At 51.0% G+C, this 14,706-nt stretch overlaps 1 protein-coding gene across 2 annotated transcripts in view; it reads right to left on the bottom strand.

Annotated features, from left to right (window-relative positions):
* The window catches only part of MYBL2 (MYB proto-oncogene like 2), a 48,476-nt gene extending 34,335 nt beyond the window's left edge, over positions 1 to 14,141 (bottom strand). The window contains exons 1-4 of one of the 2 annotated variants that reach the window (XM_074406561.1): positions 13,936 to 14,141; positions 7,708 to 7,801; positions 3,648 to 3,719; positions 2,608 to 2,700 (exon numbers count right to left, since the gene is read on the bottom strand). In XM_074406561.1, coding sequence (XP_074262662.1) covers positions 2,608 to 2,700; positions 3,648 to 3,719; positions 7,708 to 7,801; positions 13,936 to 13,955 — 279 coding nt within the window. In that variant the 5' untranslated portion in view covers positions 13,956 to 14,141. The remainder of the gene's footprint in view (positions 1 to 2,607; positions 2,701 to 3,647; positions 3,720 to 7,707; positions 7,802 to 13,935) is intronic. The other variant, XM_039479583.2, reaches the window with a different exon arrangement.
* Positions 14,142 to 14,706: the final 565 nt, after the last annotated feature.

Below are 14,706 nucleotides of genomic sequence, written 5' to 3'. Positions count from 1 at the left end.
TCCCAGCACTTTGGGAGACCGAGGCAGGTGGATCATCAGTTAATTTTACGGCGGGGTGCTGGCCACGGCTCATGACTGTAATCCCAGAACTTTGGGAGACCATCCTGGCCAACATGGTGAAACTCCATCTCTACTAAAAGCTACAAAAAAATTAGACGGGCATGGTGATGTACACATGTAGTCCCAGCTACTCAAGAGGCTAAGACGGGAATAACTTAAACCAAGGAGGCGGAGGTTACTGTGAGCTGAGATCACACTACTGCACTCCAGCCTGGCAACAGACACGACTCGTCTCAGGAAAAAAAAAAAAAAGCAAGGTCTTAAGCTGGGCATATTGGCTAATGCCTGTAATCCCAGCACTTTGGGAGGTAAAGGTGGGTGGATCACCTGAGATCAGGAGTTCAAGACCAGCCTAACCAAAATGGCAAAACCCTGTCTACCAAAAATACAAAAATCAGCCAGGCATGGTGGTGTGCACCTGTAATCTCAGCTGCTTAGGAGGCCGAGGCAAGAGAATCGCTTGTACCCAGCAGGCAGAGGTTTCAGAGAGCTGAGATAGGGCCACTGCACTCCAGCCTGGGCAACAAGAGTGAAACTCCATCTCAAAAAAAAAAAAAAAAACTAAATTTTTTAATTTTTGCTCAAAGCGAAAGGAAGATATAAAAAAAAATAAATAAAACTAAAACAAAAAACAAAAAAACTAAATTTTATTTTATTTTATTTTTTTAAGGGACAGGGTCATACTCTGTCACCCAGGCTGGAATGCAGTGGTGTGATCATGGCTCACTGCAGCCTTGAACTCCTGGGTTCAAATGATCCTCCCAACTCAGCCTCCAGAGTACAGGCACCCCACCACCACAGAGCTAATTTTACGGCAGGGTGCTGGCCACAGCTCATGACTGTAATCCCAGAACTTTGGGAGGCCAAGACAGGAGGATACCATTAACCCTGTAGTTCAAGACCAGCCTGGGAAACATAGGGAGACCTCATCTCTACAAATTAAAAAAAAAAAGACCGGCCGGGCGCAGTGGCTCACGAGGTCAAGAGATCGAGACCATCCTGGTCAACATGGTGAAACCCTGTCTCTACTAAAAATACAAAAAAGTAGCTGGGCATGGTGGCACATGCCTGTAATCCCAGCTACTCAGGAGGCTGAGGCGGGAGAATTGCCCGAACCCAGGAGGCGGAGGTTACAGTGAGCCAAGATCGCGCCATTGCACTCCAGCCTGGGCAACAAGAGCGAAACTCCATCTCAAAAAAAAAAAAAAAAAAAAAAGGGCAGGGCACGGTGGCTCAAGCCTGTAATCCCAGCACTTTGGGAGGCCGAGGCGGGTGGATCATGAGGTCTAGAGATCAAGACCATCCTGGTCAACATGGTGAAACCCCGTCTCTACTAAAAATACAAAAAAATCAGCTGGGCATGGTGGCACGTGCCTGTAGTCCCAGCTGCTTGGGAGGCTGAGGCAGGAGAATTGCCTGAACTCAGGAGGCGGAGGTTGCGGTGAGCCGAGATCACGCCATTGCACTCCAGCCTGGGTAATAAGAGCGAAACTCCGTCTCAAAAAAAAAAAAAAAAAAAAAAAAAAAAAGACCAGGAATGATGGCTCATACCTATAATCCCAGCACTTTGGGAGGCTGATATGGGAGGATCACTTGAGCCCAGAAGTTTAATCAGCCTGGGCAGCATAGTGAGATGCTGTCTCTACAAAAAAATTTTAAAAAGATTAACCAGGCATGGTGGCACATGTAGTACCAGCTGCTTTGGAAGCTGAGGTGGGAGGAATGCTTGGGGGCTGGAGGAATGCTTGGGCCTGGGAGGTCAAGGCTCCAATAAGCCATGATTGTGCCACTGTACTCCAACCTGGGTGACAGCGCAAACTCCCACCTCAAAAAAATCAATCAAATAAAAAATTAGCCAATGCTCTCCAGCCAGTGCAACAAAGTAAGACCTATCTCAAAAGAAATTCATTTAAAAATGCCTAGTTCCCTTGTCTCGCTCCTTCCGTTGAGCCATACCTGCCTTGGTGGAATGATATCCTCTGGGCTGCCATCAGGGAGAAGAGATGCAGAACTCCCAAGGCAGCCCAAGGCAGTTGTGGTAATACTACTGCCTCTCCTAGCGTGGGGACATCCCTAGCCTCTATGAGTCTTACTCTCCCCATCCATAAAATGAGACTGACAACTTCTGCCCACCTCACAGGACTGCCATGGGGATCAAAAGAAGACACATGTGATGCTCTGTGCCCTGTGAAGAAGGTCACAGGGTGCAATCATCATTAAATTACGGATAGCAGCAGCTGCCATTTGCTGAGAGCTTACCATGTACAGGACAGGCAAGCCCCATACAAGCATCACCTGCTTAACTCTCATGACAACGCTGCACTGCGGCTGTTCCCCTCCATGGCTGGAGCAAGAGAAGTCCAGTCATCTGAGACACTCAGAGACTTGGAACCTCAGGGCTAGAGCCAGGGCAGCATGGGAGTGTCCGGACTTGCTGGTAGACAACTCAGTGCTTAGCATGACAACCCCACAGGGGCAATCTCACAGTCCTCAGATTCGCTGATGGGTGAAGGCCCACTGTGTGCAAGGCACTGTCACAGCAGTTACCTTTTGGTCTTCCTCTTTGGTCCATGGCCCCTTGACAAGGTCTGGATTCAGAACTCTCAGCCACCTGTACTGGCATTGCTGGTCAGTGCGGTTCTGGGAAAAGAACAGAAGAACAAACCAATCCATGAGAACTTCTGGGACCTCAGGCTGGGACCCTGGTTAAGTACTAGGCTCAAGAGCCAATGGCCTGGGACTAGGCACATCTTAGGTAGGTGTGTCTGTTCCATGTGGCCACCATACACTACACCCCCACATCCCAGAACGCAGACGGTTTCCCTTTGCTACGAGAGGGCAAAATCGGGCCCCTGTGGGAAGCCACCCGCCCCCCATCATTTGAACACAAGGGGCCACCATCACAAGTCTTTAACTCCTTGTTTCTCAGGGACCCTTGTTTTTTTCTAGGAGAACATTTTTATTCCCTCCAGAGTTCAGATTACACAGAAGAGGGGGAGATGAGGAAATGGGCCAGGAAGGGGTCTGGTGACTCCGGTCCCTGAGCGGCCCAGGCGGTAAGCCACAGGGCAGCTCCTTCCATAACCCCTCCCTCCCAGACACCTGCAGGTCAGGGGCGGGAAGGCCTGAGAAACAGGTCCTGAGGGAGGGCCCCCTCATCATCAGGAAACTCTAAATGCTCAGATGTGGTAGCACCTCCCAGGCCTGCAGGGGCCTCACCATGAAACCTGCTGAAAACATCACTTCCCCTCAGTTTCAGTCTCATTGTTGAGAAACCAAACACCTGTTCACTCCTGACTTACAGGAAGAAATGCAGATATGCACCACATGCTGCAAATGTCTCAGAGTCTGAAGATTACCAGGCACGCTAAGGAGCCGGGAGATGTTTACATCAGGGTGCCTTGCTTGAATGACTGTTTGGGAAGAAAGATCCTACAAAGGTCAATTTGCCCTGTTTTATTTGGTTGTGTTTTGAGAGGCTTATCAAGGAACTCCCTTTTCTCCTCCTTGGCAGAAAGTGTGTCCCAGGCACACTGTTCTCCTAGAGCCCTTGCTGCGAGGGAGGGCCACAGAGGGACTGTACTCACAGGGAAGTGGCTGGCCAGGAACTTCCAGTCCTGCTGTCCAAACTGCCTCACCAGGGCCCTCAGCTGCTCGTCCTGCCAACACCAGAAAGATGGGCTCAGCACACGTAAGTGCAGAAAACCTCAGGGCTGTCCGTGATGGAGCACAGTCTAAAGGGGAACAGCCTCGTTCATTCATTCTGTCATGAAGTGAATACCTACTAGGTGACTCCGTCTCAAAAAATTCCTACTGAAATAGAACTGCCAATTCACACAGTAACATGAATCTCAGTCACTATGATGCATGAAAGTCAGACGTAAAAGGGTACACACCATATGATTCCATCCATATGAAATTCTAGAAAATGTAAACTAAGCTATAGGGACAAAAAGTGGTTGTCTGAGACCAGTGGTGGAAAGGGTTGAACAGCAAAGGGGGGCAAGGAATGTCTTGGGGACAACAGAAATGTTCTATAGCCCGGCTATGCTGGTGGTTCCACTGAATCATACTATAAACAGTTGCAGTTAATTGCATATAAAGTTTTCCTCAATCAAACTGATTAATATATAAAGAAAACATCAGCCAGGCATGTTGGCTTAGGCCTGTAATCCCAGCACTCACGGGAAGCCGAAGCAGGCAGATCACTTGAGGTCAAGAGTTCAAGACCAGCCTGGCCAACATAATGAAGCCCCATCTTTACTAAAAATACAAAAGTTGGCCGGGCGCGGTGGCTCAAGCCTGTAATCCCAGCACTTTGGGAGGCCGAGGCGGGTGGATCATGAGGTCAAGAGATCAAGACCATCCTGGTCAACATGGTGAAACCCCGTCTCTACTAAAAATACAAAAAATTAGCTGGGCGTGGTGACATGTGCCTGTAATCCCAGCTACTCAGGAGGCTGAGGCAGGAGAATTGCCTGAACCCAGGAGGTGGAGGTTGCGGTGAGCCGAGATCGCGCCATTGCACTCCAGCCTGGGCAAGAAGAGCGAAACTCCGTCTCAAAAAAAAAAAAAAAATACAAAAGTTAGCCGGGTGTGGTGGCGTACACCTATAATTCCAACTACTCAGGAGACTGGGACAAGAGAATCCCTTGAACCTGGAAGGTGGAGGTTGCAGTGAACCGAGATCATGTCACTGCACTCCAGCCTGGGCAACAGAGCAAGATTGAGACTCCATCTCAAAGAGAAAAAAGAAAATGTGATGCATATATGCAATGAAATATTACTCAGTCAACGAAATTCTGACACATGTAACAGCATGGATAAAAGCTGAGGACACAATGCTAAGTCAAATAGCCAGACTCGACAAGGCAAATACTCATGACTCCACTCACGAAGCATCTAAAATAGTCAAAATCAGGTCAAACACAGTGGCTCATGCCTGTAATTCCAGCACTTTGGGAGGCCAAGGCAAGTGGATCACCTGAGGTCAGGAATTCCAGACCAGCCTGGCCAACGTGGTGAACCCTCATCTCTAGTCGGGAGGCTAAGGCAAGACAATCACCTGAACCTGAGAGGTGGAGGGTGCAGTGAACTGAGATTTTTTGAGAGAGCGAGACTCTGTCTCAAAAAAAATAAAATAGTCAAAATCACAGAAACAGAGAGTAGAAAGGTAGCTGCCAAGGACTAGAGGGTGGGAGGAGAGTGAATTCATGTTTAATTAGTTTCAGTTTTCCTTCCTCCTTTTTTTTTGAGACAGGGTCTCGCTCTGTCACCCAGGCTGGAGTGCAGTGGTACAAACACACGTCACCACATCCTCAACCTCACGGACTCAAGTGTTCCCCCCACCTCAGCCTCCCAAGTAGGTGGGACCACAGACACACACTACCACGCCTGGCTAATTTTTGTTTATTTTTTTGTAGAGACAGGATCTTACATGTTACTCAGGCTGGTCTAGACTGCCTCAAGCAATATCCTGCCACGGCCTCCCAAAGTGCTGGGATCACAGACCTGAGCCACCTTACAGACCTGAGCCACTGTGACTCGCCAAGCTAGTGGGTATTTTTTGTTTTGTTTTTAATGACAGGGTCTTGCTATGTTGCCCAGGCTGTTCTAAGGACTCCTGGACTCAAGCAATCCTCCTGCTTCAGACTCCTACAGTGCTGGGGTTACAGGCATAAACTACCATATCCAATCAAGTTTCCAGTTTCAAAGATGAAAATGTTTGAGTGATCTTTTGCAAAACAATCTGAAAATACTTAACACCCTGGAATTACAAAGTTAAAGATGGTTAACAGGGTAGATTTAAGGGAGAGAAAGAGGATAAATTTAAAGTGAGATGCTTTTGCCAAACATACGAATTTATGTGTACATATATGTATATATGCTCTAGACAGATAAATTGATCACCATGTGGCCCACGACAGGAATCTAAGCCCTCAACCACATCTTGGCTAGAACCAGCACAGGCTGGGCAAAGTCACTGTAAATCCTTTGGGTGAGCCAGCCCAGGCCTATACCCACATGTCCACCCAGAGCCAGCACAGGACACCCCCTTCCCTACATATACCATGCCCCTCCCTCCCCTGGCCAGGCTCATACCTGCTTCCTCCCATGTTCCCCAGTCCATTTGCAACACTACCACCCTCCCTGACAACTGACATGGATACTATTGTTTCCAAACTTACACTTTTCCCATTCCCCTTGGGCCTCCCCCACCTGGTCAGCTCCATCCACATACTGCCCTCTCCAGTCACCTCTTGCCTGCCTGGCACTCTCCCATTCTCTCTCCCACTTCCTCCACACTGGTCTCTCAGGCCCAGCCTGCTCTGTATCTCTTATTGATCCCCCATACAGTAGGTGAGCTCCCGTGAAGCCCAGCTACATTCACATCACTCCCTGCTTTAAAAACCTTTCATCTGCCAGGTTCCGTGACTCATCCCAGCACTCCGGGAGGCCGAGACGGGCAGGTCACGAGGTCAGACATTCAAGACCAGTCTGGCCAACATGGTGGAAACCCATCTCTACTAAAAATACAAAACATAGCTGGATGTGGTGAAACACAGCTGTAATCCCAGCTATTCAGGAGGCTGACACAGGAGAATTGAAGGGAGGCAGAGGTTGCAGTGAGCCAAGATTGCACCACTGGACTCTAGCCTGGCGACAAAGTGAGCCTCTCTCTTAAAAAAAAAAAAAAAAAAAAAAAAGAGGACCACGGGTGGTGGCTCATGCCTGTAATCCCAGCACTTTGGGAGGCCGAGGTGGGTGGATCATGAGGTCAAGAGATCGAGACCATCCTGGCCAACATGGTGAAACCCCGTCTCTACTAAAAATTAAAAAAAAAAATAGCTGGGCGTGGTGGTGCGCGCCTGTGGTCCCAGCTACTCAGGAGGCTGAGGCAGGAGAATTGCCTGAACCCAGGAGGCGGAGGTCGCGGTGAGCCGAGACCGCGCCATTGCACTCCAGCCTGGGTAACAACAGCGAAACTCCGTCTCAAAAAAAAAAAAAAATTATACTTCAATCAAGTTTATTAAAGAATAAAAAGATGGAGCTAGAAGGAAACCAAGTCAGGTTTCGTGTCACAAGGTCCAATACAGTTTTTTAGAAAAAGAAAGGGAGAGTTGGTTGTGGGCAGTGGTTCCCGCCTAGAATCCCAGCACTTTAGGAGGCCAAGCCTGGTCAACATGGTGAAACCCCATCTCTACTAAAAACACAAAAATTAGCCATGGGTGGTGGCTCATGCCTGTAATCCCAGCTACTGGGAGGCTGAGGCAGGAGAACTGCTTGAACACGGGAGGCAAAGGCTGCAGTGAGCCAAGAAGGTCTTCTCATTGCACTTTAGCCTGGGCGACAAGAACAAAACTCCATCTCACCCCCCACCGCCCCCCCACCAAAAAAAGAAGTGGGGAGACACAATAAGCTCTAAGGTCTGAGACACATGTCCCCTTCGATCCACAGAGTCCTCAGAATTAAGTCCCCCAGAATGCTCTGAGAAGAGACATGAGGACAATCAGAGGACCTATCCTTCTTTCACCGGCTCCCTCTCTTCATCCCCTCTGACAGGACATCGTGAAGACACTCCAAGCTCAGCTCCTCTGGCCAGCCCCCAGCTACCATCAGCCCTCTCCTCCTCCCCGTGGCACTCACCTCCTCGTGGGTCCATTTGACCTTGCACTTGCTATCCCTCTGCTCCGGCACATCTGAATCTGTGTCCTGGTAGTGCAGTTCATCCAACTCCTCGCTATGGAGAAAGCAGGCCAAAAGGTCAAGGATGGTGTGTCCATTATGTTTTACACAATGGAGAACATGTGGGCAGCTGCCAGCCTATCCTAGGGAAAGTCTGGGGGAGAGGTTTTTACTTTTTCTTCTTTTTAAGACATAGGCACTTCTGCCTCAACTCTTTTTATTTTCAGACAGGGTCTTACTCTGTCACTGGGCTCAAGATCAGTATGGTACGATCACAGCCTTCACTCCTGGACTCAAATAATCCTCCCACCTCAGCCTCCCAAGTAGCTAGGATTACAGGTGCATGCCACCACACCCAGCTAATGTTTGTATTTTTTGCAGACATGGGGTCTCACCATGTTGCCCAGAGTGGTCTCGAACTCTCCTACCTCGGGAGTAACTAAAGAAAACAGGCCGGGCGCGGTGGCTCAAGCCTGTAATCCCAGCACTTTGGGAGGCCGAGGCGGGTGGATCACGAGGTCAAGAGATTGAGACCATCCTGGTCAACATGGCGAAACCCCATCTCCACTAAAAATACAAAAATTAGCTGGGCGTGGTGGCGCGTGCCTGTAATCCCAGCTACTCAGGAGGCTGAGGCAGGAGAATCACCTGAACCCAGGAGGCGGAGGTTGCGGTGAGCCGAGATCACGCCATTCCGCTCCAGCCTGGGTAACAAGAGCAAAACTCCATCTCAAAAAAAAAAAAGAAAAAGGCCAGGCGCGGTGGCTCACGCCTGTAATGCCAGCACTTTGGGAGGCCGAGGCGGGTGGATCACAAGGTCAAGAGATCGAGACCATCCTGGTCAACATGGTGAAACCTCATCTCTACTAAAAATACAAAAAATTAGCTGGGCATGGTGGCGCGTGCCTGTAATCCCAGCTACTCAGGAGCCTGAGGCAGGAGAATTGCCTGAACCCAGAGGCAGAGGTTGCGGTGAGCCGAGATCACGCCATTACACTCCAGCCTGGGTAACAAGAGCGAAACTCCGTCTCAAAAAAAAAGAAAAAACAACAAAAGGGCATAGTTACCGCCCATTTGTTATTTTTCTTGAGACAGACTGGATTTGTCACCCGGACTGGAATGCAGTGGCATAATCATAGCTCACTGGGCTCAAGCAATCCTCCCACCTTGGCCTTCCAAAGTACTAGCATTACAAGCCTAAGCCACCATGACTGCCCAAATTGTTTCTTGTGCTTGGATTTTTTCTTTTTTTTGTAATGACAGAGTCTCACTATGTTGCCCAGACTGGTCTTGAACTCCTGGGCTCAAGTGATCCTCCTGCCTCAGCCTCCCAAGCAACTGGGATTATAGGTGTGCACCACCACATCCAGCTTATGTCCATTTTTGTAAATCCCTTTTCAATCCTTGCCTACACACAGGCATAATTAATGGAAAGAAAAATCAGTGTACTGTCCAGGCAGTGGCTCATGCCTGTAATCTCAGCACTTTGGGAGGCTGAGGTGAGAGCATGAGGTCAGGAGTTCAAGACCAGCCTGGCCAACGCACTAAAGCCCCGTCTCTACTAAAAACACAGGTGCCTATCCTCAATAACAGGTATCTTACATGATAAATAAATAAATAAAGGCGCCTATAATCCCAGAGGCTTGGGAAGCTGAGGCAGGAGAATCACTTGAACCCGGGAGATGGAGGCTGCAGTGAGCCGAGATGACGCCACTGCACTCCAGCTCAGAAGATAGTGCAAGACTCTCTTTTCTTTTCTTTTTTTTTAAGAAGGAAGGAAGGAAGGAAGGAAGGAAGGAAGGAAGGAAGGCAGGCAGGCAGGCAGGCAGGCAGGAAGGCAGGCAGGAAGGCAGGCAGGCAGGCAGGCAAGCAGGCTGGGTGCGGTGGCTCAAGCCTGTAATCCCAGCACTTTGGGAGGCTGAGGCGGGTGGATCACGAGGTCAAGAGATCGAGACCATCCTGGTCAACATGGTGAAACCCCGTCTCTACTAAAAATAAAAAAAAAATCAGCTGAGCATGGTGGTGCGTGCCTGTAATCTCAGCTACTCAGGATGCTGAGGCAGAAAAATTGCCTGAACCCAGGAGGTGGAGGTTGCGGTGAGCCGAGATCACACCATTGCACTCCAGCCTGGGTAACAAGAGTGAAACTCCGTCTCGAAAAAAAAGGAAAGAAAGAGAGAGAAAGAAAGATACATCAATGTACAGTATATTCTAACGTGGCTTCAGGGGGAAAAAAAAGAAACAAGTATAAGTTGCTTTGAAGCCTGGGTGTTTTTATTCTACAAGGGAATTTTCCAAGTTGCTCCAAAAAGGCCTCGTATTTACCCAGTTTAATAGTTACAAAAATGGAAATCACACAATCCACATCCAGAGATGTCAGGTACATGAGGAAGGTTAGTAACCTTTCCCCAACTCAACAGAACCTGCATCAGATCATCTCGGTCTGCTCAGTTGCTAGGTCATGCATTTGTAAACTGGAAGAAGCTTACAGATTTCCAAACAAGGCAAGTCTAGGTCTCAAGACCCAATGAAAGGCGCTTACTGTGCTATCCGCATTACCTTCTGCTTGTTCTCCAGAGCTCACCATCCCTTCCTTGAGTCACTCCTACACTTCTACAACACGTGGAAAAACTTCCTGCTTTGGGTCCTTACACACTGCAACTGCCTATCTCCACTACATCCTCTACAAAGGTCAGCTCCACCTCTGTATCCCAGGGCTTATCACCAAAGGCCTTAAGAAATGTTTGCCCAGGGACTGAATATACCACAAATGAATGGAAAAATGTGCAAAGCTGCTGCCTTTAGTCGATAGAAATACTAATTAAATTTTTTAGGCCAGGCATGTCCTGGTTTCAAAAGAAAAAATTTTCAGGAATAGAAAAGGAAGGGATGGAGTCATAGAAGGCTCTGGAATTCATTCCTGACCCAGTTCATGGGTCCACCACCATTGCCATATAGAAGGCAAAAATCCAGAAGATACTAATAACAGAAGGAAGCTGACTTTAAAAACAACTGCCCCCAGACTGCTCACGACAGAAACCATCTTTGCTTCTCCAGCATCCAGCACAAACAAGGCCTGGCTTCTAGCAGAAGCTCAGCAAATACTCTTTCAAAGATGAGAAGAACGTCTGCATGTACACTTTTCTGGTGCTCCAATGCTGTTTATTTTTGAGACAGAGTCTAATTTTTTTTTTTTTTTTTTTGAGACGGAGTTTCACTCTTGTTACCCAGGCTGGAGTGCAATGGCGCGATCTCACTGCAACCTCCGTCTCCTGGGTTCAGGCAATTCTCCTGCCTCAGCCTCCCGAGTAGCTGGGACTACAGGTGTGCGCCCCCATGCCCATCTAATTTTTGTATTTTTAGTAGAGACGGGGTTTCACCATGTTGACCAGGATGGTCTCGATCTCTTGACCTTGTGATCCAGCCGTCTCAGCCTCCCAAAGTGCTGGGATTATAGGCGTGAGCTACCGCGCCCGGCTAATTTTTGTATTTTTAGTAGAGATGGTGTTTCACTATGTTGGTCAGGCTGGTCTCAAACTCTTGCCCTCAGGTGGGCCACCATGCCCAACCTCCAGTGCTGTTTGATACAGTCAGCATCTCAGATAGCTGGGACTTTTCTGTGAGATGATCTACTTTACCACATGTGCTGGCCACCGACTTCACCCACATTCTCATTACCCCCACTTAATAGATGCAGAAAAATTGAGGCTCAGAGGGGTCAGGCCACCTGCCAAGTTCATTGAGCCAGGCTCTGAACCGTCCTATCTCCACATATCTGCAAACCCTCATATCCTAATACTGGCTGGAAAAGCAGAGGCCAGTTAGTGGTAGCAACCACATTTTGGTCCAACATAGCCTACCTTTTGCCCTTCAATGTGCTGGGCTCTGTTCCAGGACAGGGGTGAGTCAGAGGCTAAGCAGGAAGTCGGGCACTAGGGCAGAGCAGAGTTACAGCAAGTGGCCAGAAAATGGGCTGAGGGCTATGGAGCTGCCATCCTTCACATGGAAGGGTTCCTCCACTGAGCCCCTTAGGGGAGAAGTAGCTGAGGACCTGGGGGTGATCTAGGGACAGTCACTCCTGAAATAACACTTTCTGAATAAAAAATCAGGATGTGGCCAGGCAAGATGGCTCACACCTATAATCCCAGCACTATGGGAGGCTAAGGGAGAAGAATCCCTGGAAGCCAGGAGTTTGAGACCAGCCTGGGTAACATAGTGAGACATCCCCCAACCCCGTCTCTACAAAAAAATAAAACAGGCCAGGCGTGGTGGCTCATAATTGTAATCCCAGCAGTTTGGGAGGATGAGGCAGGCAGATCATGAGGTCAGGAGTTCATGAGAACAGCCTGACCAACGTGGTGAAACCCCATTCTACTAAAAATACAAAAATTAGCCGGGTGTGACACATGCCTGTAGTCCCAGCTGCTCGGGAGGCTAAGGCAGGAGAATCACTTGAACCCCGGAGGCGGAGGTTGCAGTGAGCCAAGATCGTGACACTGTACTCCAACCTGGGCGACAGAGCGAGACTCCATCTCAAAAAATAAATATATGAAGGCCGGGCACGGTGGCTCAAGCCTGTAATCCCAGCACTTTGGGAGGCCGAGGCGGGTGGATCACGAGGTCGAGAGATCGAGACCATCCTGGTCAACATGGTGAAACCCCGTCTCTACTAAAAATACAAAAAACTAGCCGGGTGTGGTGGCGCGTGCCTGTAATCCCAGCTACTCAGGAGGCTGAGGCAGGAGAATTGCCTGAGCCCAGGAGGCAGAGGTTGCGGTGAGCCGAGATTGTGCCATTGCACTCCAGCCTGGGTAACAAGAGCGAAACTCCGTCTCAAAATAAATAAATAAATAAATAAATATATGAAATATAAATAAATAAAACAAGTAGCCAGTTGTGGTGGCATGTGGCCATAATTCCAGCTATCCAGCCTATAGTCCCAGCTGGCTGAGATGGGAAAATCACTTGAACCGGGAGGGTTGAGGGTGCAGTGAGCTATGATTGTACCACTACACTCTAACCTGGGCTGCAGAGCGAGACCCTGCCTTTTTTTTAAAAAAAAAGAAAAAAAAAAAAGAAAAAAAATCAGAGCAGGATCTGATAGGTGCCTGAACAGAAAACTCTTCCAGACACTGGCGCTTCCCTGGGAAAGTGGGGCCTGAGGAACACAGTCCTTGTGCCAGACGCCCCAACCGCCACTCAGATCCCTATCCTCAGCCTGAAAGGGCAAAAATCTAGAGAGGTGGAAGGCCTCATCTTTAGACGAAGCTATCATCTTAAGACGGACGGAAAGTTATCTGAGCAGCAGGGATCTAGGCAGGAAAGAGGTCAGGACTCCACAGTCGCCTCCCAGGCAGGCTGAAAAGCCTGGAGCTCAGGCCCCAGGCACACAGGTGTAAGACAGGGATCTGGAGCCACAGACCCGGCTCCGGGATCCGGGCTCGGCTCTGCCACTTAAGTCTCTGGGGAAATAAGTTAAAATGGAGACCGCAGTTCCTGCCTTTGCCCCAGGGACTCTCTCTCCCTAGCACCTTCAACCCCGGCTGCCCAAAACTCCTCATGGGAACAGGAAGAGAGGTCTCAAACTGAACCCAGCTAGGGCGCGGAACCGAGGTGGGAGAGACAAAGAGCCCCCAACTCAGCACCCGCCTCACAGTCGGGGGGAGAGGGCTTGGGGGGTTCTGTGCACCCCGGAATGCTGAGGAGCCAAGCCCACCAGCCAAGCTGACCTAAAACTAGGCTGGAACGACAAGTGCCTCCCAGGCTCGGCCTCCCACTGGCTGGGCCTTGGAGACTCCCCCTCTCCCCCAGGGATCGCCTCCCTCCCAGGCGAAGGCCCTGCCAGCTGACACTGGCCGGGCCACCCCCATCCCGCAATTAGGCGGGAGACACAATGACATCATACAGGGCTTGGCCCGGATCCCAGGGGACCCGCCCGTCCCAGCTCGGAGGCCCAGCAGGCTCGGGGGGCCGCGAGGGACCCCCCAAGAGCCCTCCAGCTTTGCGCGTGCCCCCTGCCTCAGAGGGCCCAGGACGCAGCATTCTCGCGGAAACACCCTCCTCACTGCTGACACACACACACACGGACGCCCAGATTGAAGGGGGTCTGGGGAGGGTGCGGGGGGTGAGTGGGGGAGGGGTGGGTTACAGAGAAGGGGACGGGCCCTCTGCCCGCCCGGCACGTCTCACCCGCGCGTCCGCCGAGACATCCCCCCCGGCCCGGACCGCGCCGCGCTCGCCCGCCCGCTGGCTGAGCCCGGAGCGGGAGCCGGGCCGGGGTCAAGACCCAGGCTGCTCCGGCCGCTCCGGGCCCCGGGCCGCGCTCGACGTCGTCAGCGTGTCCGCAAGTCCCGCGCTCCCCGCTCGCAGCAACTGCAGCCGCCGCCGGCGCGGGCTGAAGCACTTTTCTATCTCCCGCCAAGCGCGTCGGCGCCGCCCGGGCCTGGCGCGCGGGCGGCGGGGCGGGGCCTGCGGGAGGGGCGGAGCCGGCGGGGCGGGGAGGGACGGGGCTTGCCGGGAGGCACCTGCCCAGCCCCTCTGGGGCCGGCTGTGGGGCAGCGGCTGCGGCCGCTACTTCGGAGTCGCAGAGCGGACGCCAGAGGACTGCTCAGGGGTCGGTCTGCGGTGCCCAGGAGTAGCCCACATAGCGAAGACCTTGGCAGGGGAGTGAGGCGCGAGCATGGGAAAGCCAGCCAGGGAAAGCGCCAGGGCGGAATCCCCCACGCCAGTCCTAGCCACTTGTGCGTCCCTGCAGCCCCACCCTAAAGCGGCTCATCACCCCTACCTAGACCAGTCTGTGCCTCTCCCTGCTTCCTCGCCTGCCTCCGAGAGACCCTCCTTAACACACTTTTTTTTTCTTTTTGAGGCGGAGTCTCGCTCTGTCGCCCAGGCTGGAGTGCAATGTCACGCTCCGCTCACCGCAACCTCTGCCTCCCGGGTTCAAGCAATTCGCTTGCCTCA

This window comes from Saimiri boliviensis, chromosome 9 (assembly GCF_048565385.1).
Source record: "Saimiri boliviensis isolate mSaiBol1 chromosome 9, mSaiBol1.pri, whole genome shotgun sequence".
NCBI lineage: Eukaryota > Metazoa > Chordata > Mammalia > Primates > Cebidae > Saimiri > Saimiri boliviensis.
This window is presented reverse-complemented; position numbering and strand designations above follow the sequence as displayed.